Source organism: Capricornis sumatraensis, chromosome 9 (assembly GCF_032405125.1).
Source record: "Capricornis sumatraensis isolate serow.1 chromosome 9, serow.2, whole genome shotgun sequence".
NCBI classification, from domain to species: Eukaryota; Metazoa; Chordata; class Mammalia; order Artiodactyla; family Bovidae; genus Capricornis; species Capricornis sumatraensis.
Genome location: NC_091077.1, coordinates 19,713,389 through 19,740,957, shown reverse-complemented (window position 1 = coordinate 19,740,957; position 27,569 = coordinate 19,713,389). Strand labels below are relative to the sequence as shown.

General features: G+C 51.3%; 1 protein-coding gene across 1 annotated transcript; it reads left to right on the top strand.

Annotated features, from left to right (window-relative positions):
• The first annotated feature begins 1,274 nt into the window (after positions 1-1,274).
• On the top strand, positions 1,275-25,600 carry CHAF1A (chromatin assembly factor 1 subunit A). The gene is made up of 15 exons (XM_068980896.1): positions 1,275-1,326; positions 3,896-3,946; positions 5,578-6,440; positions 12,386-12,442; positions 15,093-15,322; positions 15,454-15,514; positions 15,880-15,948; positions 16,968-17,194; positions 17,721-17,889; positions 18,042-18,122; positions 18,515-18,607; positions 19,283-19,535; positions 20,080-20,549; positions 24,840-24,936; positions 25,455-25,600. The coding sequence occupies exons 1-15, from the start codon at positions 1,275-1,277 to the stop codon at positions 25,553-25,555; spliced, it is 2,874 nt and encodes a 957-aa protein (XP_068836997.1). The 3' UTR covers positions 25,556-25,600.
• Positions 25,601-27,569: the final 1,969 nt, after the last annotated feature.

Sequence of the window (27,569 nt, the reverse complement as noted above, 5' to 3'; positions counted from 1 at the left end):
AAGACTGACTCTGAAGGTCTCTGTTCCATGTGAAGTTTTTAACTGACATGATCACACAGTTCAATCAAATGATATTTATGTATTCACTCAAATATTTATTGGGTACCTACTAATGAATAAGTCACCAGTAGGTCCTGCAGATACTGTGATAAATGATTCATGTCCTCATGGAGCTGACGATAAAAACAGAAATGAATTCACTAGCCAATAACATGTTAATAAAGAAGCACAAGCTGTAATTGTTCCAAGAAAAAGAACAGTGTTGTGGCAACTTCATCTTGGAGGCTGGTGAAGAAAGGCTCCCCTGGGATTTCAATCTAAGATCTGAAACTGACGTAGAAATCAACTAGGGACGGAGCTACGGAAAGTGTTTCCGGCGAAGAAACAGTATGTGCAAAACCCTGAGGATTAAACAAGAAATATCCATTTCATTCATTTCCTCTGAATATATATATATCGTATCTCAAATACTTTTGAAGCGATGCCCAGAGTTTATTTTGCTTTTATTGTTTATATAAATTATAACTTTAATTACTGTGGCTATATTCAGTGAAGTGAAGTGAAATGAAGTCGCTCAGTCATGTCCGACTCTTTGCGACCCCATGGACTATAGCCTACCAAGTTCCTCCGTCCATGGGATTCTCCAGGCAAGAATACTGGACTGGGTTGCCATTTCCTTCTCCAGGGGATCTTCCCGACCCAGGGATTGAACCCAGGTCTCCCGCATTGGAGGCAGATGCTTTACCGTCTGAGCCACAACCTATGTGCAATCAGGATAAAAAAAATTAGTCTTCAGCAAAATCGCAGTTTCAGGCTGTCACCGGCGCGCTGCGTAAAGCGCTTCGTCGTGACGTAGGAGCCTGACCGTCCCGCCTCCCACAGACATATCACAGGGCTCAGCCAATCACAGTGTCAAACACTCAACTTGACATCACCCATCACCAATCGCAGGACACCCGCTACCCGTCAATGGCAGGCCACCGTGAGGAAGCCCCGCCCTCAGCTGGAATATCAATAGGGGAGCCATGGAAGGAATGGAAGCTTCGGTTCTCGCGATGATGCTCCCGGCGCTCCCCTTTTCCCTAGTAGGGCCGTCACGTGACGCGGCATCACCCAATCGCCGTGTGGGCCGCGGGGGTCGCCGCGGTTCCCGCCAAATACGAGCGCGGCGGCCGCGGCAGCAGCGGCGCGGGCGGGAGGGCGAGCAGCAGCGGCCGCCTGAGCGGAGCCCGCTCGTCCGCCGCCTGAGGGGAACTCGAGACGTCGCCAGCGCAATGCTGGAGGAGCCGGAGTGCGGGGCGCCGGGCGCCCGGGGAGAGGCCGCAGGTCGGTTCCAGCCCGCGCTGAGGGAAAGGGGGGTCGCGGCGCGCGGCCTGTGTGGGCCGAAGCGGCGGTTGGGGGCGGACTGGCCTCCTGGCCTGGGCCCACGGCTCTGCATCTGGCGTTCGGTCCGTGGAACCATTACAACCCCGGGAAAGGGCCTTGCAACCCGAAAGGCACCTCTTTGACGTTATTGTTGCAGCGCGACCATTTTTTTTCCGGTGCTTTTACGTCAGTTCGTCCTTCCAGAGCGCTTTGCGGTGACGGGTGTGTGTGTAGCCCGGAGGGGAAACAGACCCAAAGAGGCGAAAGGGCCGGATTTGTTGGTTACCGATTGCGTTTGTGTCCCCCGGACAAGTTGGACCCTGCAGCGGCGCTATGGGCCGGATGTGGAAACTAAGGTCCGGGGTCCCATGGGGTCGGGGGACCGGAACAGCTCCGTCTAAGGGTCAGGGCCAGCCCAGGTAAGAGGCCCGGGTTGTAGGGGTCCCGGGTTCTTGATGCCGCCGGATATGCAGGAAGACATATCTTTCTCCTTCCTGTGTCTTGGGAGGGGGCTTTCTGGCTCCTGGCAGGCCCCTTATATGGGGTGGCGAACTGAGGAGGACCAGACGGCTTGTCTCACCTGCTCCACTCCCATTTTGCCCCCAGGACTTGGCGCAGTGCTTGCTTGACACGTAGTAGGTGCCCAGTAATTAAGTGTTGGTAGGGACATCCGTTAATCTAGTTCAGAATTTCTCAGCCTCAGCACTATTGACACTGGGGGTCATTCTGTGCACTGTAGCAGCATCTCTGTCCTCCACGCATAAGATCTCAGTAGCAAGCCCTTCTCATCTGAGACAACCAAAAATGTATCCACTGTCAAAATGCCTCCTAGTTGAGAAGCACTGTGCTGTTTCCAGACTGGGATTTCAAACAGACAGAACTCATATAAAGTTGGGGCTGATTGTCATGGACGGTCATTGGACCCAGTATGGATGTTTAAGAAATTTACAAAGCACCGTCTGTTGTTATGACCAGGCTATCCTAAAATGGGAGGATGTTTTAATGCCAGATAAAATTAGGAGGGATATAGTCTCAGAATAAAAAGCAGTGGTAAGTGTGTACAGAAATGTTTGTTAATTGCATGTATACCTTTGAATAGACTGAGTCCCTTGGATGGGATCCCTTTTATGTCGACCTGAGGGCACCTCTGTTCTGCTTGCATCAAAGCTGGTGACTCAAGGCCATGCCAATAAATCCTTGTAATTGACTGAAAATTAAGTGGCTAAAGATTGTGTATCCTTCAACGGGGGCGGGGAGGAGTTCATGTTTTTGAGAACTGAAAACTTGGGAATAATACTATCTTGAAATGGGAAGAAAGGAAATGTTTTCTGGGTACCTTTCTTGTATTCCTAGCTTGGAAGCAGGTAGAGTAGGTTCATCTGTGGGCAGTTGAGTTTTTTTAGAAAGCCAGGATCTGATTTTTAAAAATACTCACTCGTATGTATCTTTAAAAAAAAAAGAATGTAGATTAGCCAAAATAACTAGACTTTTCCAAGCCAGATCTAGCAGATGTCAGCTTCTCAACTTATTCTAGCCATTTGAAGATATTTATTCAAGGACTTAGTTCTGTTTATGGTCATTTCTGTACCAGTTTTGATACTGTTATGCCTTTTTTTTTTTTTTTTTGCATATTTCTTTCCCCCCTGTGCAGGAAAATAGCCTCCCTTATCATTTCTTGACTTTGCTTCAGCTCCAACTTGGCAGGCTCGAGATGCTTTAAGTTGTATCACCTTTTATAATAAACCCTATTTTAAGAGAAAATAAGCCCTATACCAATTGTACAGATTTGTTGGTGGGGAGGGGTTGGATTGGAGAAGAATGTTTGGTCTCCTATTATGGTAAAATCAGCTGATGCAGTGTTTTCTCTCATCTCTAGTTTCCTTACTTGATTTCCTACTACCTGCCATGCCCTGAACCCATGTGTGGGACGAGTCTGTGTACTGTCACAAAGCTGGTGTTCAGATGAGGGGAGAGACAGAAACATAAAAGTCTCAGGTGTGCTAAGTGCTCAAGGGAATAAAACAAGATGTGACAGCATTCAGGGTAGAATTTCTCAACCTACTGACATTTGAGATCAGATAATTCTCTGTGGTGGGGAGCAGTCCTGTGCATTGTGAGATATTTAGCAGTGTTCCTGTCCCTTACCCACTTGATGCTGGTAATACACTCTCTTCAGTCATGACAACCAAAAAATGTCCTTTGTTGTTCAGTTGCTCAGTTGTGCCTGACTCTTTGCAACCCCATGAACTGTAGCCTGCCAGGCTCCTCTGTCCATGGAATTTCCCAGGCGAAAATACTGGAGTGGGTTGTCATTTCCTTCTCCGGGGGATCTTCCTGACTGGGGATCGAACCTGTGTCACCTGCATTGGCAGGCAAATTCTTTACCACTGAGCCACCAGGGAAGCCCAAGGATGGTGCTGAGAGTACCCAGATGAGCCCCACTGGACAACCACTTTGTATAGTAGGTACTGTATTTTTTGCTCCATTGTTTCCAGCACTTAATAACATATCCTTTGACATTCATTCACAGCCATGGATTGCAAAGACAGGCCAGCTTTTCCAGTCAAGAAGTTAATACAAGGTAACTCTGGGAATGGGTTAAATATTTGTTCCTAGCTTATGTCCTTCATTGTTTTCTCAATTATTATATTTTTCACTTCCCTTGAGCAGAGGCAGGCCATCTCCTGGGGTCCTCATCAGAAGCATCAAGGGGGTAGAGGGGAGAAGACAGTTGCATCTTACATTTGGAAGCTGGGAAACCCATTTCACTGCGTGCTGTTCCCAGGACCAGATGCAGAGGTTGCTGCTTTTACAGCTGGATTCCAGCATATTGACTTTGTAGTATTTTTTCTCATGGAGGAAAAATATACTGTATATTCTATATACCGTAGAGCAGGGGTACCCAACCTTGGGATCTAGTGCCTGATGATCTGAGATGGAACTGATGTAATTATAATAAAGTGCACAATAAATGTAACCATCCCCCCACCCTCAGTCCATGGCAAAACTATCTGCCATGAAACCTGGCCCTGGTGCCAAAAAGGCTAGGACCACGGCTGGAGAGAGTTTCACAGGCATTCTAGCCTCTGATCCCAAGTTGTCAAAGCCAATAACATCTCTTGATGTTGCCAGATGTCCCCTGGCAGGCACAGCTGTCCCTGGTTGAACACCTTTTTACAGGAAGTGTCTCAAAATCCTTTCATGCAAAAGGGAGGAATGAATTTTCCCTTAGGTCAGATTAGTGGCTGGACTATATAAAAAAGGATGGTTTTGGGTTTTCAAAGCTTGGTTATCTGGTTCCCCTGTAGCAGCTAGCCTTCTCCTGTAACGACTGACAGCAAGGTTGGTGTTGGTAGGAGTTGTATGAAGGGCAGCCACCTTCCGAGGTTAAAGGATTAGGGCCAAACCGAAGAATCTGTGGGCATGATCATCTTATAAACGAAGCCAGAACAGGTTTATATGTTTGGTCTATATTAGAAAGTAGTTAATAAGATGTTTGGGTGTTTGAGTACAGGCAGACTCTGTAAGAAAGTCACCCATCTGCATTTCCTCAGTCTTCCATGTGCCTGTCTCTCAGAACCATCCAGAAGGTTGACATGCAGTGGGAGGATACTTGTTTCGTTGGCAAGAAAAGCTAACAGCCTGGAGTGCTAGGAGCAGAACAAAATCTTAACTGCAAATGGATCTGTCTCTTTAGCTTTTGGAACCAGATACACTTATCTTCAAATGGGATTTCCACCCATAATAAATAACTTTAGAATTTGAACTGGATCTCAAAGAGATCAGAAAATGTCTTCTTCGAAATTCTTGCAGAGTCCCTGCTCTAAAAGCTTGTCAGGGTTTGGGGATTTTGTTTGTTTTCCATTTCTTTTTTTTTGTTTTTGTTTTTTTTGTTCATTTGTTTTTGCTTTTAATTTGGTTGTTGGAGAAGTCCATAATGAAAAGACTTGTTGTTTAGTCACTAAATCGTGTCCAACTCTTTGCAACTCTATGGGCTGCAGCATGCTTGGCTTCCCTGTCCTTCATTATCTCCTGGAGTTTGCTCAAACTCATATCCAGTGAAAAGATAATCCCTTTTTAAACTTTAGATATCCTCTCTACCCCCAAGTACATCAAGGTTGTTCATTTTTTGAGAATATGGAATTTTAAAGTATTGATTGTCATTGTTCACACTATCGCTTAAAAGAGGTCCTCCTTCTCTTCTGGTTTCAGCCCGACTGCCATTCAAGCGCCTGAATCTTGTCCCCAAGGAGAAAGTTGACGATGGCTTGGACGACACAGGGGTCTCTCAGGGTGGCCCTGTGCAGACTCAAGTCCACGACTTAGAAACCTCTTTGGACCACTTGGAGAACTGTCACATGGGTTCTGACATCGATTTTAGGCCAAAACTTGTCAATGGGAAGGGACCCTTAGATAACTTTTTAAGAAGTCAAGTTGAAACCAGTATTGGCCAGGCTGTGGTCATAATCGATTTGACAGAGGACTCGAGCAACCCCCGGGACAACATGGTGGGCCACAGTAAATTGAATTCTGCCGCCTCCCCAGCTCAGAAGAACATAAATGGAGTCCCAGACAAAGCTGGAGATGACAGGGGACTGCCAAAGGCCAATCAGAAGGACGAGCTGGCAAGTCCCGAAGAGGCCTTTTCAGAAGTTCCGTGCAAGACAGAGGCAGGGGGTGCTGACTCGGGGGGTGTAGACAGGAGGGGACTCGCACAGAGGGGCTCACCCCAAAACTCTCCCAAGCTGACTGGTGGCCTGAGCACGTGCTCTGAGAAGGACCGGGACGGCTGGCGTGAAGCCGGGGGCATCCTGTTCAAGGGGAAGATGCCCGTGGTTCTCTTGCAGGATATCCTGGCCCCCAAACCGCCAGCCAGGTCTCCTCCTGCCACTCCTCCCGGCCAGGCTGTGCCTTCTGAGAGCGAGACACCGGAGTCCAGCCCAGAAGAGGACTTGGCACTGAGCCACTCGTCCTTGAGCTCTTCCTCTCCCACCAGCTCCCCCGAGGGGCAGTCTGTGCCCACAAAGCTGCATACAGGCCCCAGCCCCCTCCCTGCCTCCACACCTGTCTGCAGAGTGAGTACCTCCCCCGAGTCAGTGCTGCCTGAACCTAAAGGCTTCCATCCAGCCCCTCACTCTTCACCCAGGGATCCTATGTTGCCCAGCTGGCTAGTGGCTGAGTGAGTGTGGCCACAGATGAGCTCTTGTGACCTGGGCAGGTCCATTGCAGAATTCTTTCTGATACCGAGAGCCACTGAAATGTTCATTGTTGTGCATGCTGCGATGTGCACCAGTGTGTGTGTTCGTGCCTTCCTGGTAGCCTTGTTCACACTTTAATAATGGTGCTGGTCACCTTAGCCACACTAGTGACTTAATGGCTGTGATCCTCAAGTTAGCCTTTTTGTGTGTGTGTGTGTGTACACACACATATTTTTTTAGATGTTTATTTGGTTGCACTGGGTTTTAGTTGCAGCATATAGGGTCTTTGATCTTTGTTGTGGCATGCAGGATCTGTAGTTGCAGCATGTGAACTCTTAGTTGCGGTTTGTGGGATCTAGTTCCCTGACCAGAGATCAAACCTGGGTCCTCATGCATTGGGAGCGCAGAGTCTCAGCCCCTGGACCACCAGGGAAGTCCTTCAAGTCAGCCTTTAACTTCAGCTCTAGGCACTCCTCTTCCAACACAAGAGGCATACAGTCATTGCTGGTAAGCACTCAGCGTTGGTGACGAGACCCAAAGACAGCAGGAAGAACAAAATGGGGCATCCTGAAGGGTCAGCTCTCATGATCGCCTGTTTTAAAACCTAACCCGGAGAAATGAGAACAGAAAAGACCTGGCTCCGTGTTTAAGGCCCCAGGCAGGTCGCTTTGGAAATTTCTGTTTCTATTATTGGCTTCCAAAGGACATAATGGCAAATGTCTCTATTCTCACCTGTCCTTGAGGTCCTATGGGTAGAACTGAATCAATTAGTCAAGAATCACAAAGCATATTTCACAGTGTCTGTGGTTTGAGGGTTTTGTAGCACTTGCATGTGTTCATATAGGGTTTTCACATAAGATTGGATCCTGGGGTGAGTCGTTTATTTTCTACTGTACCTGCTTCATTTGACCATAAACTGCCTATCTTGACTGCTTTCTGAAATTCTATCTCTAGCATATTAGCCATTATTCTAGACGATTCCATTTCTTATCTTTTTATCTCCCGAGGAGATTGGAGAATGGGGAAAGTGGCTTCCTCTTTAGGTTCACAGCAATCAAGTCCAGGGTCATCTTTTTTCCTTTTGAGTTTCTAGATGTGTCAGACTGAGATACTCAGCTTTTAAATTCCCATCTGAGCTGTCACCCAGACTCTCAGAACCTGAGTTTGGGTCCCATGCCATCAGCCATCTTGTTCTGTTTTGACCCTCCAGTCACACTGAATCCTTGCAGCTTCTGCTTTGTAGAACTACTTTGTCACATGACTGGTGACAGCCATTGAGCCCAGAGAACAGGACATGTACACATTTTCATTTTCCTTCATAGCTTTGTTTTCAAGTTTGTTTTTATGCACATAGCCAGGTCCCAGGACTGGGAGGCCACGCTGCTGGGGCTTGTCACCAAGCAGCGCTACTTCCTGTGCACCGGCCTAAACGCTGCGCACGTGAACCAGGTGTGCTGAGTTTACCAAAGCCTGCCTCTGAGACCCTGATCTGACTCCCTACACAGGCTTGGGGTTTTAGATGTTCTAGAAGACAGTGTTATCACTCAGCTTTGCAAACAGTTCATGCTGCAGGTGGTGAGGCCTTACAGCCCTCCCCGCCAGCCTATGGCGCAGAATTGCCCCAGTCACCCACAGTGTGCAATAGAGCCCCCTGATGCTGGGTGACGCCCCATGTGTGAGAGTGAAATGGAGTGACAACCAGGAGATGCCCGAGGGCCTTGTGCACTCAGTTTCTGGTTTATCTCCTCACTTTCAGGAGTGCTGGATTTCCTGAGTGGTTGATTTTTGTAGTTGGTAACTAACATTTACAACTTTCCCTGGTGTGGGCCCAGGTTCTTCCTGACCCCTGTTACTGTGGGGAATTCTTTTTCCATTTTCTCTCTGCCTTCTCTTCTCCAGATTGTAGGCAGAAGCTTGTTGTAGGCTTGCAGATTGTTTCTTATTCCCATGTCATGTGTGTGGTTTTTATTGGGCTCAGTTTATCCTGGACTTGGTATCATAAATCTGCATTGGGAACCCCCAAACATTAGCTGGTCCGTGTGTGCGTGCATGTGTGGCCGAGAGGGAGACCCAGCTCGTTAAAATGCAGATCATCCCATCCCTTCATCTAGAGAGCCTGACTTTGAAAAAACACTTAGGAACGCCTTTTCTAGATAACCCCAGGTCTCTTGACGAGCCAAAGCGTGGCTGTTTGGCCTCAGAGCTTTTACCACCTGGGATAGAGCTGTTTCTCCAGTTTGTTTGCAGAGACACGTGTGATTAGTCCATGTTATTGTTGACTCAGATGTTTGTTCCCTAAAGGACTGTGTGGATACAGTGGTGTTACCGGAATCTACGCCTTGCCTCTGTACAGTTGCTGGAACTCTTTAAATTATATTAAATGATGGTAAATTATTTATTATAAATAATAAATTATATTAAATGCTCTGTTTTTTAAAAAATGTATCACTGACCGTCAAAGTCCCTTTTGGCTTTTTCCTGTCCTGCAGGTTGCCACTGTAGTTGTCTTACATTGCTCTGTGTGGTGTGTATGTGAAGGATCCCTGGGAATATTCAGTATCATTTTGTTACCTTACATGAGCCATATACTGTCAGTATGTTTCTTTTTTTATTCCAGGGTATGTTTACCTGTATTTTACACTGGGATGGGAAGATGTATGTCTTTTTAACTGCTATACTGTATGCAGATGGTGCCATGGTATGGATAAACTGCAGTTTGCACAGTCATACTTGTTGACGGATATTTCTTTCTTTTTTTTTGTTTTTTTTTAAAGTATTTATCTGACTGCCCTGGGTCTTAGTTGCAGCCTGACGGATTTTCCAGTTATCTTCATTGTGGCATGTGGGATCTTTAGTTGTGGGATGAGAATGATTAATTGCAGCGTACGGAATCTGACCAGGGATCAAATCCCAGGTTCCCTATATTTGGAGCCCTAAGTCTTAGCCACTGGACCACCAGGGGAGTCCCAATGGACATTTCTATCGTCTCTTGACTCTCAGCCTTGATGGCTGATAATTGTCCTGAGCTTCCCTGGGTGGTGGTTCAGAAGTGCAGGCTCACAGGACTGGTCGTGTCAGTGTCTGCGTGCTGACAGTCCCCCTCGCCTGGGGCACTTGGAGTCGTGTCTCCCCTCCACCTGCTCTCCCTCCCCTGCTGTCAGGGTACTAGCTGCTGTGGGACCTCCCTCCTCACCTCGCCGCTCCTCCCACTGCTCTCACCAGACTGAGGGGGCTCTGGAGTCTCCAGAATACAGTGCAGGAATTTTACTGCATGGATGTGGTTACATATGTTTTGACTCTTGGGTAGTTGATGTATCTGTTTTTACCTCATACTAGAATCCTGGGTCTTACTTTTGGTAGCTGAGTTCCAGATAGGGCTTCCCTGGTGTCTTAGGAGGTAAAAGAACCCACCTGCCAATGCAGGAGACAGGTTCAATACCTGGGTCGGAAAGATCCCCTGGAGAAGGGTATGGCTACCCACTCCAATATTCTTGCCTGGAGAATTCCATGGATGGACGAGCTTGGCGGCCTACAGTCCATGGGGTTGCATAGATTTGGTCACGACTAAGCTGCTGAACACTTAACACTTTCCAGGTAAGTAAAATGTGTGGCCTGTATTTTGAAAGAGTTCTATAAATACTTAGGCCAAATCTCAAGAAGATAAAGTTATAGCCGTTCAGTAAGGTTTATCCAAATGTATGGTAAAGCAGAAGAGATATTAGTTGTAAGTTAAATTGCAGTTGTTGTGATTATTGGATATCATGATGCCAGCTCTTGGTAATCACGTGAACTCTTTTATTCCTGAACTCATAACACAGGGTAAGATTTGGAAGGCGCCTGATTCTGCAGCTGAATCTTAGCAAGTATGGGCGAGACCTAACACGTCTTCCTGCACAAACGCCCTGGTACAGCAGGGTGTGGCAGTGACGTTTGGTGCTGTATTCTTTGAATACAAAGGACAGTGACATAGATACAGCACCTTCCAAACCCTGCTACCTTCTCCTTTGTTGTGGGGGTGAAGTCCGCAGGTTTGACAGGCAGAGTGGATGCTGGAGAAGTGGGTGCTTTTTCTTAAGCGCTTGATGAGACAGCTTTGGTGTTTCTGTGGGCACCTGGCTTAAAGAGGTGAGGCTGAGCACTCTGCCAGTCACGTGGCTTTCACATGGCCAGGCTCAGCCCTCTGCTGAGGGAAGGCTCGGTCTAGAAAGGACTCAGTGTGTCCCGAGTAAGAAAGGTGTCTTATCTGTATGTGTTAATCTGTAGGAAGTCTTAAGGCCGGGCTTTCCTGCCCTAAGAGAGAAAGCACTGTTTTCATATAGTTTTGTCAGTGTGTCAGACAGTTTTGAGAGAGATGGGCTTTTGATCTTTCATCTTGTCTCATTTCTTGGCTGCATAAGATGAGCCCAGGGAGGGAGGGCGTGTTTTTTTCCAGCCCAAATTCTCCTCATTGCTTGTCCAGTGAATGGTACGATTGCCAGGATACCCTGCTCTGGAGGGAGCTTAGCCCACTAGGCTGGTCTTGTGTGTATTCCTGCTGCGGCTGCTAAGTCACTTCAGTGTCTGACTCTGTGCGACCCCATAGAGCCATTTTGCCAGCATGGTGAGGGAGCCCAGCCACGTGTCTTGGTCTGTCCTTGCAGCCCAGGCACAGTATGCAGCAGGGCAATTGAGAATGCTGTGCTCTAGAATATAGGGGTTCTGGACCGGATTACCACTTCCGGCAAGCTGACTCTTTATCCTGGACATTCATGCCATGTTCTAAGAGGTAAAGCCTCACTGGGCAAGGAGTACAAGTTCGTGGCCCATGGGAATCCAAGCCCACGCATGGTTGCTTGAGTCACATGGTATTGATTTGTAGACATGACAGGCAGACCTCTGAGCTAGTGTGGATCTGGTTTCAGATTCCCCTGCCATAAAGTGCATGTCACAGTAAAGCAAGTCACGTGGCTCTGTTGGTTGCCCAAAGTACATACCTTAATTTAAAAAATACTTAACTGTGAAACTTCCCTGGTGATGCAGTGGTGAAGACTCTGCTCTCCCACTGCAGGGAAAGTGGGTTCAATCCCTGGTCAGGGAACCAAGATCCCACATGCTGCACAGCATGGCCAGAAAAAAAACTTCACTGCAAAAAATGCCATCGTCTGAGCCCTCAGTGAGTTGTGGTCTTTGTAGTAGTAGTAACGTCAAGGATCACTGACCACTGATCAGCATACCACTTATAACAATGAAAACGTTTGAAATTTGAGGATTACCAACATGTGACACAGAGACACAAAGGGAGCAAATGCTGTTGGGAAAATGGCGTTGATAAGACTTGCCCAATGCAGAGTTGTCCACCCCCCCCTTTTTTTTAAATGTGTTATCTTGGAAGTGAAAGAAAGCAAGGTGTGCCTGGAGTCGCAGAAAACCTCCACTGTCAGCCTTCCTGGGGAAAAGTAGAAGGGGCAGCCGTGCAGGGCTGGGTGTCTGCAGGACTCGGGACTCGGCCTCCACAGTTGCTTATAGGCCTGCTGCTCTGTGTTTCCCCAACACCAAGGCCTTGCCTGTGGCTCTCGATACCAAACTTGGCCTCCATTTTTGGTCATCTGCCTTCTGGCCTCCCTTAATATCTCCACATGTATGCTTATGTGCTTTCATTGGAGCTTATGACCCAACCAAGACCTTCTGGTTTTGTTTGCTGGAACCATCACCCAGAAAGGTTTCCATTGTTGTTTTGCAGTGTTGCCCTCCCGGAGACCTCCCCTCAAGGACAGTTTAGTGTGTTAAACGTGTTAAAGTGATTGAAAGAACCCGTGTTCTCATTTCAGTGTCTTTACTTTCAGATAACTAAAAAACTGGTCAGAGGCTCTGCAGAGAAGAACAAGATGAAACTGCAAAGGGTAAGGTTTGTCCCCTGAAGTAGCAAGTTCCCCAGCTGCACTCTTCGCAGTAAATGGGAAGCAAAGCCCTTTGCATGGCTCTGACCCAGTTTTCACTTTTCCCTGCTCGCCCTGGGCAGCATTTCGAATCTTGCTTCATTTAACATAACTGGGCCTCATGTTTGTAGCTTGCATCACTCTGAGCTTTGCTGAATCCGGAGGTTTCGCTTGTAGTCTTTTTTAAGCTTTTACTAGAATCAGTACTGTCATAATAGTTAGGCATCCCCATTGTAGGGTTTTTTTTTGTCTTTTTTTCGATTTTTGGCTGAGCCACTTGGCATGTGAGATCTTAGTTCCTTGACCAGGGATTGAATCCATGCCCCCTGCAGTGGAATCTTGGAGTCTTAGCCATTGGACCACCAGGGAAGTCCCCCCCATTGTAATTTAAAATCGCCTTAAAAAGAACCCAGTTCCTCTCCCTGCGCCCCATGCTCCTACAGGTAGATCGAAGTTACACACACTCCTTCTGAGGCACTGTAACAGGGCCCTTATACCAGATGGGTGATTACTGTAAAGGGGTTCCCTGTTGAGTCTTCTTTTATCTGGGGGGTTACTTGTTACACACAGCAGTGCAGGGGGGCCTTCTTTCTTACTGAGTGAATTGCAAGGCAGGTCATGGACTCCTCCCCTCTCAGCACCAGCTCAGGGGAGGGGCACTCATCAGGTGCTTCTTGTGCTGTCTGCCTTATGGCCGCGTTCAGTTTTTGTGTTCAGGTTTGATGGCTTTAATGTTTCTTAAGTTTTTACTGAATTTGTTACAGTATTGGGTTGGTGTTTTGTTTTTTTTTTTTTGGCCGCAGAGGCATGTGGGATCTTAGCTCCCCAACCAGGGATTGAACCTTCACCCCCTTGGATTAGAAGCAAAGTCTTAACCACTGGACCACCAGGGAAGTGCTCCTGATGTCTTTTTGAAAGTTTATCTCATTCTTTGTTGGAATTTCAGAACTAGACACCTGCTTGGCAGGTGTAGCTGAAGAGGTCTGATTTATGCCTAATTCCAGAAGCCTCCTGTCCTTGCAGTTAGCAAGGAGAGCCCCTCCCCCCCACCACCACTCTGCAATTGCTTCTGGTTTCCTCACCCTGTTACTTGATCAGTTACTCAAGCCCCTGCTCCAAGGGTCCCACGAGGACATTTGGCAAGGACGTTCTCAGGTCTCTATCAGCATGCCTCCATGGCTTTTGTGATAGGGAGCAAAGGTTGATCAGGGCAGGGTGTTCTCTAGGGACAAAGGCACAGTCATAGGCCCAGATGGAGAGCTGAGCTGTCTGGCTCCTGCCAAAGGTGGGAAGCCTATGATGATTCTTGTCCTGGAAAATTACCCAGTGCTGTGAGAAGGTAGGGCTTCCTCAGTGGCTCAGTGGACAAAGAATCTGCCTGTAGTGCAGGAGGAGACACAGGAGTTGGCGGGGTTGATCCCTGGGTTGGGAAGATACCCTGGAGAAGGGAGTGGCAACCCACTCTAGTATTCTTGCCCGGAGAATCCCATGGTCAGAGGAGCCTGGTGGCCTACCGTCCAGAGAGTCGCAAAGCCTCCGACATGACTGGCGATGTTAGAAGGTACCATCCCTTCTGTCTGAGAGCTGAAACTTGTTCAGTGTGAATGCCATGTTATATACTAAGTCAGTGCTCCAGGCCACATACAAATTCTTGGGAATGAGGAACCGATAAAATGAGATGTTCATGCTTCAGAGAAACCAGTGGTTTCCTCCTGCTGGTGATGAGGAGGCCCAGGCATTGTCACGGAAATCACGATGTCTTTTCTTACCTTCTGACCTTCTCAGATCCTGAAAGATGTTTGTTTGGTTTTTTGAGAAATGGTTTTTAAAAGAAATGGTTTTAAGTTTTAAAACAGTGGGAAACAGATGAGAACACATTAAAAAACATAAGCAAAAAAACCTTTTTGAGAAATGGCTTCACAGATTAAAAAGGTTTTTTTGCTTATGTTTTTTAATGTGTTCTCATCTGTTTCCCACTGTTTTAAAACTTAACTCGTCAGGTTTCTGGGCCTTGCCTCATCCTGCTCTCCCATTTCCAGAGAAATGAAATAAACCCTGTTGTCTAGAATAGTTTTGGAGGGAATGGAAAGAAAATGTCTTTCGGCTGTGGCTTGCCAGAATCTTAGTTCCCTGACCAGGGATGGAACTTGTGCCCCCTGGAGTGAAAGCGCAGAGTACTAACCACTGAGCCGCCAGGGAAGCCCCAGGAAAATGTTTTTGTTTTGAGGACAGGGAGGCAAGATGTTTTAAATGTGTCTTTATTACCACACTTTTTTGAGCAAATAAATGTTACTCCTACCCAACAGCGGGTATCCCATGTAGGCAGCCGAGAAGGGGTTACTTCATTTTTTTTAATTAAGTAAAAGTTGACCCTCATTCCACGCTTGAAAATGGTGTCTTAAACGCATCATACTGTTACTCGCCTACGAGGCCCTGTGGCAGCTGGCCAATCCTCATGGCCTTTCTCAGCGCGAAGGGAGATGTAATGGACCAGATATTCCCTTCTCTGTGTGTGTGCTGGCCAGCGGGCCTCGCATCTCCCCGTCCGCCTGCACACAGCCTGCCCTCCCCAGTGTCCACCCGCCGGGCTGAGCTGTGTGCCGTCTCTATGCAGGATAAGGAGCGTCTGCGGAGGCAGCTGAAGCTCCGGGCCGAGAAGGAGGAGAAGGAGAAGCTGAGGGAGGAGGCCAAGAGGGCCAAGGAGGAGGCCAGGAAGAAGAGGGAGGAGGAGAAGGAGCTGAAGGAGAAGGAGCGGCGGGAGAAGCGAGAGAAGGACGAGAAGGAGAAGGCGGAGAAGCAGCGGCTCAAGGAGGAGAGACGCAAGGAGCGCCAGGAGGCTTTGGAGTGCGTGCCCCGCCCCCTCATCTGGGGTCCCACACCCTCTGCCTGTCCCACTGTCACCTTACCCCACCCCCCTCCACGGGCATCAGCACAGGCCTGGGCCAGCAGGTGTCACTGAGTGTGATGTCTCATAGGGCAAAGCTGGAGGAGAAGCGGAAAAAGGAAGAGGAGAAACGGTTGAGAGAAGAAGAAAAGGTAGAATGTGTTTCTAGATCGTGCACCTTCCCGTGTGTTTGAGAAGCAGGGCTTCTGCCTGATTGCTGCTGGGTATTGCGTGTCCTCCCTGAGGTGGTGGTGGAGGGGGGTGGGCAGGACTGACACCTGTAACTAGGCCAGTTTGGGTGCTGGCCCAGCCCTGCCCAGCTGGCTGTCTTCTCTGGCCCCTCTGCCCACAGGAGCAGCTCTAACCTTTGGAGTTGCCTGGTACCCATTTGTGGGTTTGGCGAACTCGCATTAAATTAATGCTTTCAACGTAAAAATTCTTGGAATTCAGTTACAGGGGCTTTTACATGCTTAAGTTCTCTATTTCTTTCTCACCCTCATCTTCTCTTGCATTGCAGCGCATTAAAGCCGAGAAGGCCGAAATCACGAGGTTCTTCCAGAAACCAAAGACCCCACAGGCCCCCAAGGTGAGCAGCCTGCTTCCTCTGGCTTTGATTTTGGTCTCTGTCAGGCTGTACTGTTTGAAAAATAAAAAGGCTTCTTCTGACCCACTGGCTGTGGCTTTCATCGAGAGGGATGTCCTCTGGCCTTGGGAGCTTCTATCTTCAGTAGAATCTGGAGGTTTAATTCTTACCATCCACTGTGCGCTCAGAAAGGCAAAAAATGGCACGTTTGCTCAAACTACAGTGTTTATAGAGGTTGTGCTGAGCTCCTTGAGGGAGAAAGACCAGTCTTCACCCTCAGTGGATGTCTGCTCAAGATAAGAGGCAGGATTGAGCGTAAAACAACCCATGGGGTTCATTCAGCACAGGATTTTGCTTCCTGTCACCTTCTAGACCAGGCTCTGCCTGTGAAAACCACAGACCTCCATCCTCTCCCTCCTCCATGCTCCAGAGGTGCAAGGGTATCCTTCCAGGTCTTTCACTGAGCATTTCCCTCCCTCCTATGTTTGTGTATTCATGTACCTAACAAATTATGAATTTATTGTTTACCGCTTTGCTGAGTTGTATCTTGGATTCTTTCCACATTGGCCCTTGTTCGTTCTTTCTCGTTGCTGCAGTACCGTGTCATGGTGTGGGTGCATCATACTTGGTACCCCCTTGCCAATGATTTCCACCCCCACCTCCCAACAGTGCGTGAGTGTCTCACACTTCTGTGGACCTGACTGATGGGTGAAGAAAAACATGTATTTCTCTTTGTGTTTCTCCATGATTCTTGATGCAGTTGAACAGCTCTTTGTGTTTATCATTTTATTTCTTTTTATTTATTTTGTTTCTTTTTCTGCCAATTCCTCTTTTTTGTCAGGTTACTGCAGGATTGGCTTTCTTCTAATTTCTGGTTCTTTATATTATCTTGGTTTTTGTTCTTGGTGAGGTGTCTCCTTTGACACTGGGTCCCACGTCCTTTGGCTCCTCCTCAACACCTGCTGTGCAGGTCCGTCACACAGTAAGCACAGTGGTGCCATCACATCCCTTTTCCATTTCAGACCCTGGCTGGTTCCTGTGGGAAGTTTGCCCCTTTCGAAATCAAAGAGCACATGGTCCTCGCCCCTCGATGCCGGACTGCCTTTGATCAAGACCTGTGTGACCAGCTTGACCAGCTCCTCCAGCAGCAGAGCAGTGAGTTCTCCTTCCTCCAAGATCTGAAAAGGCGGCGGCCGCTCAGGTCTGGGCCCACTGTGGTGTCTAACCGGAACACAAACCTCTCAAACAGGTTAGTTCTGAGGGGAGCTACCAATTGCCCTTGGTGAAGTTGGAGAGTCCTGAGTGGCCAAGCAGAGCCCGGTCACTGCTGAGTCCCTTGGCCTTGACCGGTCAGCTCCCTCCCTGGCCTCAGGCCCCGAATTCCACTGCTCCATCAGCTCTCTCCTGGTTTCACTTCCGAAGTCTCCCAGGTGTGGTGGCCTTGCAGAAAGTCCCAGCTCTGGAGTGCAGGCTGCCTCTCCTGGGTCCCCAGACCCCTCCCCGGATGGAGCTGACGTCTAGACCACTTGCCTGGAGGGCTGCTCCCCGTCTCTTGCCAGTGTACTTGTTTTCACATGCCCACTTCTGTACGTGCTGTGGGGCAGCAGCTCCCCATCTGGTTCCTCTCTCCTTCTCACGCCATGTCCCTGGAGTAAACATTGGCCTGCTTTAGGGCTGCCAATCTCTAGTGCCCACAACCTGCCACCCCGGGAAGAAGGATGTTGTGGTGGGCGAGTGCACCATGAGGAGCCTTCTAAGCCAGGCTTTGTCTCCAGCGATGTGGTGATTGTGGAGAGCAGCAAAGTGGACGGCGTTCCTGAGCGGAGAAAGTTTGGCAGGATGAAGCTTTTACAGTTCTCTGAGAACCACCGGCCAGCATACTGGGGCACGTGGAACAAGCAGACGACAGTCATCCGCCCAAGGGACCCCTGGGCCCAGGACAGGGTGAGTGTGTGGGCACTGCTCCAACCCTTGCGTATCCTTCTCAGCGTGGCCTTCTCCCACGGCCCTGGGGCTTCACAGAGTTCTAGCTTTTTAGCTCTGCCATTCCTTCCCGACCCTGGAGACGACAGTGACTGCTGTGTGTGTGCCCTCAGGACCTCCTTGACTACGAGGTGGACAGCGATGAGGAGTGGGAAGAGGAGGAGCCGGGAGAGTCCCTGTCCCACAGCGAAGGGGTGAGCGTGGCAGGGGCTGAGAGTTCTGGCGAGAGGGCTCCCTCAGACAGCATCTCAGCACCAGATTTATAGCTACTCTTGGAAACCCTTGTTTGGTGACACTTACCTGCCTGATGTGGACAGGAAAGTGCCCAGCTACTCCTGGGTGGGCCCGCCCGTCTCCTGCCACACCCGCTGCCTTACTCTGGGCCCCACTTATCTATGTTCTGCCTGGCCCTCCACCCCCACCAGAGTATAGTGGGCTAGTTAATGGGATCCTGGCTGATCCTCAGGGTGTCCGTAGAAATGACACATGAAGCACTCGAAGGCTGTTTCCTTTTTATGTGTTCACAAGTGAATTATAAGTAAAGCACATGTTTCCACACGTTATCACTGTGCTTTTTTCTCTTGAGGACGAGGACGATGACGTGGGAGAGGATGAGGATGAGGACGATGGTTTCTTCGTGCCCCACGGGTACCTGTCTGAGGATGAAGGAGTAACTGAGGTGAGGGGTGGACGGGAGGTGATTGGGCCAGAGCTTGGTGGCTGCTGACCTGGGGGTGGTTGCGTAGGTCCTGGCCCACCCTGTAGCCGATTCCTTGTGGACCTCGCTCCTCAGAGGCTCAGCCTCACCCCCCAGCTTTCTCAGTTCTGCTGGATGGTGGGACTTTTGAGGGAGCCATTTCCAGAGCTCTGAAGGCCTGCCGGGTTGGGAGACTGGCAGGTGTGACCCATCTCAGAGTCACACTTGGGGACCTTTGTCCTTCATACATTTCCAACCAGCAAGGCAGATGGGTCTTGTCTGGCCCACAGTGGCATCATTCTGAGGTGGGAGAGGCCCAGCATGGTGATTTCAGCTCTAGGATCACATGTTAAGCAGAAAACCCAGAGTGGTGCTAAGAGGTCTACTGAAGAGGTAATAAAAATAAATACCTGTGACTCTCCAGTGAGGGCTAGAAAGGCAGGTGCACCTAAGATACTTGCCGGTGAAGGTGCCAGTTATTCAGTCTGAAAACATTCTCTGCCTGTATTATCACCAGTCAGGTGCCATCCACACTGGCCCTGAGTCTGTGAAGAGCTCTGCCCACCTCCCATATGCTCTCTCACTGTCCCAGAGGTGGGCACCAGGGGTACTGGGGAGCAGGGATCCTGAGCGAGTGTCTGCTCTCTAACCTGCCAGGAGTGTGCCGACCCGGAAAATCACAAGGTGCGCCAGAAACTGAAGGCCAAGGAGTGGGACGAGTTTCTGGCCAAGGGAAAGCGGTTCCGCATTCTCCAGCCCGTGAAGATCGGTTGCATCTGGGCGGCTGACAAGGACAGCGGTGCTGACCTGAAGGTGCTGCAACAGTTCACGGCCTGCCTGCTGGAGACGGTGCCCCCCGAGGAGGAGCAGACGCCCAAGGCCTCAAAGAGAGAGAAGAGGGACCAGCAGAGTGAGCACCAGCTCTGGGCGGGCGCGGGGCAGGAGACTCCCTCTGAGGGTGGCCAAGTAACTCACTGGTGCTTCAAAGAAACAGCCAGAGCCAGTGCTTGCTGAGGAGGTGTCCTTTCTGTGACGCTCATGAGAGCTGTACAGGGTGGCTGCTTAAGTCAGCCTGTTTCCCTGAGGGTCACACACATTCTTAGTTCTTCAGAGCCAGGAGGGCCACTCAGAATGGGTGCATGAGGGCAGTTACTAAGAAAATGGACACAAGAGGGGAGGCCTGACAGTTTATTCCAACCAGTCCCGCCTCATGAAGTGTGGGCCTCCCAGAGTCTCTCCTGGAGCAGTTCCTGTGTTTAAATCCACCCCTAAGCAGCCACCTGCGCTAAACCTGTAGTGGTGGTGGTGATTTTGCGATATAAGTCAAATCACTGCTGTGTGTCAGTTATGTCTCAGTAAGCCAGGAGGATAACAAGGCCACCCAAAGCAGTCTGTGTCTCAGCCTCCCAGGGGCCGTGTTCATTCCATCTCCCCCTGCTCCCTCTCCCCACCAGTCCTGGCCCAGCTGCTCCCGCTGCTGCATGGGAACGTGAATGGGAGCAAGGTGATCATTCGGGAGTTCCAGGAGTGCTGCCGCCGAGGACTGCTCAGCAGGGACGCCGGCAGCCCCCCGAGCCCTGGCCCTGCCCGCCCGCAGACCCCTCCCACCGGCGAGGACATGGCCGTGCCCTCCAAGGCCAGGCTCAAGCGGATTATTTCTGAGAACTCGGTGTATGAGAAGAGGCCCGACTTCAGGATGTGCTGGTACGTCCACCCACAGGTGCTGAGGAGCTTCGCCCAGGAGCACCTGCCTGTGCCCTGCCAGTGGAGTTATGTCACCGCAGTGCCCTCGGCCACCAAGGAGGACAGTGGCAGCGTCCCCGCCCCGGGGCCCGGCCAGGGTATGCCTGTCTCACTCAAGAGGAAGTCGGCAGGTAGCATGTGCATCACCCAGTTCATGAAAAAGCGCCGGCACGATGGGCAGGTGAGACCCCGCCGCGGCTTGTAGTTTGTAGCAAACTTTCCTTTTAGGGCATGTTTAGATTTATAACAAAACTGAGGTGACAGAACTGACCAAAATAGAGGCGTGGGTGTAGAGGTTTCCCCACCCACCAAGCACTCGCAGCAAAGTCTGCGTGGCTGTCACAGCTGATGCACCTAGGTGGACGCCCCCCTGTCACCCAGACTCCAAGGTTTTCTGTGCGTCCTGTGGGTTTGAACAGATGTGTGATGGCGTGTGTGGCATCACAGTGTCACACAGCTATGTCACTGCCTTCACACCCGTGGTCTGCCTGTTGGTCCTTCCCTCCCTTTACCCTGGGCCGCCACTGGGCCTACTGCTTTCACTGGATTTTTCAGTTAGTTCTGTGCCTTTATGCTTTCTTCCTGTCTTTTCATGGTTTGACAGCTCATTTCTTTTCAGTGCTGAATGAAAAGTGCATCTTTTCCATGCAGCAGCTTCTGTTTGGTTTGTTTTGGTGTTCATTTAACACAGTTACTAAGTACTTACTCCATACCAGGTAACCTGCTAGGCCTTGTAGACAGTGGTGAGCAAAACGCCATCAAAGGGGAGACAGACTGGAGTCCATGGTGGGAGCAGCCAAGTAACTGTATCCTGACAGCACATGGAGGAGGAAGCGTGTGGCCTCACGTAGATAGGCCACGTACAGGGAGGGTCTCGCCTCACCTGGAGTCAGGTGGGCTTCCTGAGAGTTGCTGGTCCCCAGAGCGAAGGCTCCCGCACTGCCTGGACACACGGAGGCTGGGCCCCCGCCTCAGCCTTGGTCCGTGTTTGACGTTTGTTTCTGTTAGTGGCATGGGAAGGTGATGGGTTTAGTCTCCTGGCTACTGTCACCAGAAGCCTGGTCTTGGTGTGGACACCAGTCCTCCCTGAGGCCAGGGTCTCGCGCAGCTGAAGATCTTAGAGACTCGAGTTTATGTGGGTGAGACGGTGTGGTGAGAGCTGGTCTCTTGCTTGCCTCCGGGGCTCTCCTAGGGTGCTGTCGCTCCAGGAGGTGCTGCTGGGGGTGAGGGAGAATAAAGGGAGCCCGCGTGTGCTCCCTGTCCCCTACCCCTGCTCCTGCCGCATGTGTGGGGGCAGAATGGGCAGGGGGCTGGCTCCTGGAGTGATGCCCGCACACAGATGAGGTCTTGGGTGCGATGTAAGCCTTCTTCCTGAATCATCACAGCAAGAGGGAGCCTAGGACAGTCCTGTGCAGTCATGGCAGCTGTTCCTGCCACTCCCCCACCCCATCCCTGTCAGCTGTGGACACGGCTTGATACAGTAGCGCCCATCTGGTTAGGAGTGAGGGACCCAGCCCCTCAGACAGTTCCCTCCTTGGGCCTGGACCCAGAACAGGCCCTCATGTGTTCAAGCTGTGCTGAGCTGCAGAGCTCATTAGGGTCAACGTCATCATTAACCAGACAGTCTCAGAAGACTGCATCTGTGGATGCTCAGGTTGAAACCAGCTGGGGAGCCAGTGTGAACATGGCCAGGGCTGGAAGGACCCTTTGGTGTCCCAGTCCAGGCAGGGTTTGCGGGCTGCTGCCCTCATCAGCCCTCCACAGCCACCTTGCTGAGTCCCCTCTGCTCTTCTTCCCCTCCGACGGCATCCACACACGTGCTCGCAGTCTTTGTCTTTATGTGGAGAAAGACGGGTTAGCCCTTATCACCTGTTTCCTCTTGTACTTGACGTGGATCTCTGCTCTTGGTGCTTTGTTATTTACTGAGAAAAAGTGCTCCCCAATAAATGGGGCCCCTCTCCTCAGGTAAGGGGTTGGTCTGTGAGAGGCAGTGACATGGGGCATTTCATCTGATGGCACCCATAGCAGTCAGTGCTATTCAGCTTCTCCCCGTTCACTGGCCTCAAAGGGGCTCCGAGGTGTGGCAGGATCTCACAGAGGGCCACACGTCCAGTGGTTCTGGGCATGCTGGCTCCAGTGGTTCTGATTCAGTGGGTCTGAGAGTAGCTGGTAATGTCTGCACTTTAAAAACCCCTTTTTGGAGCTTCCTTGGCAGTCCAGTAGCTAGGACTCCAAGCTTCCAATGCAGGAGGCGAGGGTTCAGTCCCTAGTCAGGAAGTAGATCCCACATCCTCGCTTGTAACAGCGCTTGGACCCCTGGGACCATGTAGGCCTTGGGACCGTAAATGCATGGAAGGTGGTCTGCAGGAACAGGAGGTCCTGAGCTGGTGAGCAGTGTGGTCCGGGGCCAGGCTCCTCCTGTCTCCTGCTGCTCCTGCCTGTTTGTGGCCGCAGAACAGCTGCTGCACTGCCAGCCTGCGAGATGAGGATGGCCAAGCCTGCCTGGGGAGGAGTCCCGTTTACCTGGAAGGAGGAGCAGACTCCACCTGTGTCTTTCTGACTGGAATGTTCTGACCCAGCCACCCAGCTGAAAGAGAGGCTGAGGTCTTGAGACCTTGACCACCTCCAGCAGAATCCTGGTGGTTTGGGACAGGCAGGCCAGAAGAGAGCTCTGGGTGTGCACTGAGCTGGCGTGCAAGGCAGGACACAGGAGCTGGGGAGACTTCCCGAAGGCCGGGTTGGTGGCCTGGGAAAACGTGGATGGTGTGTATGAATATTTTAGATCGGGTTGGGATTTTTAACGTATGGGAATTTTAGAAGCTTTTCATTTAGAGTTCCAGCTAGTGTTATACTTTATGGGTTTACACAGTACCGTGATCAAGTGAGATGAGCCGGCTATTAGGGCCACTTCTGCCCCAAAGAGTGAGTGAGTGAGTGAGTGTGTGTGTCCGTCTGTCCCCCCCGGCAACTCAGCTCTTCAGCATTGTTCTGTTTTTGCACCGGCAGGGGCTCTGTCTGTCGTTTCCAGCCTCAGTGCTTGGTGGTGGTGACATGTCTTCCTAACTCCCAGGGCTGCATGGCTGGCTTTGTGCCCTCTGCCTGCGATAGCAACAGCAGCATGTCGGGCTCTCCCCCGGCTGCATGTGCCGACAACCCTCAGCCCAGCACGTGGGACCCCATCCTGGAGCCTCACCTTAGAGGCTTGAGACCCGTCATGTGCCTGTGGGGCTGTGGGCTGCTGTTCCTCCCACAGAGGGCTTCTGGGCCCAGAGCAGTCCTCCTCCGTCTGCACTTGGCTCCCAGTGTGGAGGCCCGGGACTGGGGAGGCTAGGAGACCCACCTGTCCCTGTGCTCACCAGACCCAAGCCTGCATGGCTGGGGAGTGGAGAGTGCACTGTCTGTGCTTCTGAAGCAGGTGCCTGGAAGCTGCCCTGCACCTCCCAGCAGCCCCAATGCCAGCTTGGGGCCATTCCTGCCTCGGGGGCCCCCAGCCCATGGAGCCCTTCTGCAGCTTCTACACTAGAACTGAGGAGTCTGTGAGCGTATGCTGTCTGCCAGCCAGGCTGGGACCGTGGGCACAGCGGACAGCCTTGCTGTACTGTTGTCCCTTTTGCAGGCAGACTCGCAGAGTAGAAGGGCTCTAGGAGGGTGTTGAGCCCCTTGGAAGGGAGCCCAGCTCCACTGCCTGTGCCAGCGCTTGTGCATGGGCGGTGTTTAGGATTGGTCCTGTTACTTCCCCATTCTGTGTCTCTGTCCCCTCTGGTGGAAGCTAGTGATAACAACCCACCCCTCCTGATGCCCATTCTCGGGGTGCTGGTGGCGTCCACATGGGCAGAACTGGGCAGAGTGGGCATCAGAGGAAAGAGTTCACAAGTGTTGGGCGGAGGGACCAAGCTATTGGACAGAGAAGAAAACACTGACCAACTAACTTCTTAGCCACCTACTTATTCCAGCAGATAATAATTCAGAGAAAGCATGTGTTTTGTCCATCTCCTTTTGAAACCAAAGTAGAGGATCCCCCCTCCCAATTCTAATTTACAAACAATAATGCATTATTTTTCTAACAAGGTAAATAAATTAGTTCATTTGAGAGTACTCCCAAGGTTTCCTTTGATCGTAACTCTTGAGACACTAAGATTTCCCTGACTCAGACCTTAAAGAATCTGCCTGCAGTGCAGGACACCTGGGTTCAATCCCTTTGTGGGAAAGACCCTGGAGGAGGGCATGACTGCCCACTCCAGTATTCTTCCCTAGAGAATCCCATGGACAGAGGAGCCTGGTGGGCTCCAGTCCATAGGGTCTCAAAGAGTCGGACACGACTGAGCAACTAACACTTTGACTTTCATCAGGCTCCTCAGATAGTGTCTCCTGGATGGGCAGAGAGGGGTTGGGTGTGCAGCAGTGGGTGGCAGGGTGGGGGTCACACCGACCCTGTCTGCTGCTGCTGACACAGTGTGCCTTGTCTGTTGAGGTTGGCACTGGAGACCTGGACGGCTTCCAGGCAGACACAGAGGAGGACGACGACGAGGAAGGCGACTGTGTGATCATGGACATCTCTGATGTTGGGGGTGAGCAGGGTACCACACCCTTCTCTTTTCCTTCAAGCCAGCTGGGAAGGGAAGGGGCAGTTAGTCACCTCTCAGCTCGCATCCTGTGATGAGGACTAAGGAAGAGGTCCTGAAAGGCGCCAGGCAGGCTGGTGTGATGGCGGTGTGGGTATCGGGCCTCCTGCCCTGGTCTGAAAGCTACATTCAGGAAACCCGAGACCCGAGGGTTGGTGAGGAGCTGTGTTAGGGAGGAGGGGTGTAGGACCTCTGAACCATACTTCCCCAGGGCAGGGAGCCAGAGGCTGGCCAGCCTGAGGCCAGCCAGCCTGAGGCTGGCCACTGAGCCTTGCTGCCCACTTTATCTTTACCACAGGCTTCCCCTGCCCTGGAGGGTCAAGTGTAGAGCCTGCTGGACAGGGCTGCAGAAGCACACAGGCTCAGGGTGAACACAGCTGAAGCCCCAGTGAGAAGGCGGTGGCTTGCCTGCCCTCCCCCAGAGTGGACCCAAGGCTGAAGCCCCTCCCTCTCTTGCCTTGCAGACATCCAGGCCCCATGCGGAACCACTTCCGGAGCTGGGGGCTCAGTGGGGATGGACACCAGTGAGACCCTCGTGGCCCCCAGCTCACTTGGCCTGTCCTGAGTGCCCAAGTGGCCCGTGTATGTATGTAGAATGGTTAGGGTATTCTCGACGCCTCTCAGATACTTGAAAGTCCTGACTCCTGTGTAAAGAGCACTTTGTCCTGCTTGGCAGACCTCCCTGGAGGTCTGGAAAGTTTTATATAGGATACTTGGTTAGTTTTTTTTGATATTTGTAAAAAATTTCCTCCCAAAGCTGCATATTAATCTGCCCTTTAATAAAGCATTATTGTGATGTGACCTGCATGGGGAGGGCCTAGTCGTGCCCCGTGGACCCTGAGCAGGCACAGTGACGAGATGCTTGTGAATGAATTGAAGCCCCTCGGATGCGGCGCGGCACCCGGACCTGACATGGACCTGTATAAACTATTGTCTAGCCCGACCTGGCGTGTCTGTCTTCTCTTCCAACACATGGTGTCTGTGCCTGGTGTGTCCAGAGGCCAGCGCTCTGCTGTCCAGTGTCCGCCCCCCAGTTCCCCCACGCGTGGACCTGTGGCCTTTGTTTAAAGTTCAACGCTTTGTACAAGTTCTGTCCTATCTCTTTGTTGTGAGGTCCTTGGCCTCTCTGCTTACCTCATTCAGGGCTGGGCTCCTCGGCAGGTGCTTGTGCTGGTTAACCCCTCCTGCCCCTTGGTGGGTGGGCAGAGGGTGTTCCCAACCTCCGGAGTGCTGAAGCTAGGAATTGTGGAGCCAGGCGCTGCACCTACTGGACCCTGGAGTGGCCCTAGGCCAGGGCTGTGACGGGCCCAGCAGAGGCATCAGCATGTACCGAGGGCCTGGGGCAGCGAGGCTCTGGCAGAATTCCGACTATTGGAACCAGGCTCCAGTCCTGCTAGCCCTTCACAGCACGTTGTTTTGTTGGAAGAAGAGTCAGCTGGCATCTCAGCGTGAGTACCTGTTCGACTGTGGATGCCTCAACCATGAGGTGGGGCAACATGACCCCACCCTTGGGGGCCACACCGTCTGCTAGCTAAGACCCCCACCCCACCCTGGGCCTGCCTCTCCTGGCAGCACCCTGATCCTCCTGGAGAGGGTCTCTCCCTCCAGCTCTGTGGGGGTGGGGTGTGGACCCTGGCCCCACCTGGGAATAAGTGCTGTAGGTTGCTGGCACAGGGGTGAGGCATGGGTGCAGCTCCCACCTGTGGGTGTGGCCGCCAGCCTCTATCATGGTTACGTGCCTTTAACCTTGCTAGTTGCCACCTGACAATTTACCGTCTACCCACTGGCAGGTTCTGGGGATCAGGCAGCCAAGGAGGGTGGGCCCAGGTCCTGCCCCCATGTGAGGACAGCTGCGGGCTGCCCAAGTATGAGGCACAGCTTGTGTGGGGGCTACTCAGTGGCTCTGGGTTACAGGAAATTTTGATGTCTAATCACATCAGGGGCCTGGAAGCTCTCACCTCACAGTGGCCAGAGAGCCAGTCACCACTGGCCTCCATGAAGGCGGGGTCCAGACAGGGCAGGTCCTCTACCTTCCAGACCTTTGTTTTCCTGTCTGTTAGATCCCTGTGGCTGCTCTGACAAAGCACCCACGTTGTTCCTAACAGTTCTAGGGGCAGAAGTCTCATGAGGGCCTCGCTGGGTTAAATTGAGGGGAGGGATGGTTTCTTCTGGAACGGGAGAACCCCATTTCATTCTTCCAGAAGAACCCATTCTTTTGGAAGGGAGAACCCCATTTCTGCTTTTCGCAGCTGTTAGAAGCCCCTCCTCCATCGTCAAGACCTGCATCATCACATCTCCCATCTTTACTTCCTTCCACATGTTAGAGCTCCCATGGGGACACCTACGCTCACTGCATAACCCAGGACAGTCCCCTAGTTCGTCCTTGACCACACCCCAAGCCCCTCTGGCACATAATGTCATGTTCACGGGCTCTGGCCCCAGGAGCCCTCAGCAGGGCTGGCTCGTAGACAGTGGGGACAACATAGGAAAGCAGGGGAAGTGAAGAGCTCACCTTGGACACGGCCTCGTGGGACCCCAGGTACCATCCCAGAGCAGGTGTCCACCTGACCCTGCTTCAC

Coding starts and splice junctions, on each gene's coding strand:
- CHAF1A (XM_068980896.1), top strand. CDS start 1,275: ATGCTGGAGGAGCCGGAGTGCGGGGCGCCGGGCGCCCGGGGAGAGGCC. Junction 3,947..5,577: donor AGTCAAGAAGTTAATACAAG/GTAACTCTGGGA, acceptor TTCTGGTTTCAG/CCCGACTGCCATTCAAGCGC. Junction 15,949..16,967: donor AGACCCCACAGGCCCCCAAG/GTGAGCAGCCTG, acceptor TTTCCATTTCAG/ACCCTGGCTGGTTCCTGTGG.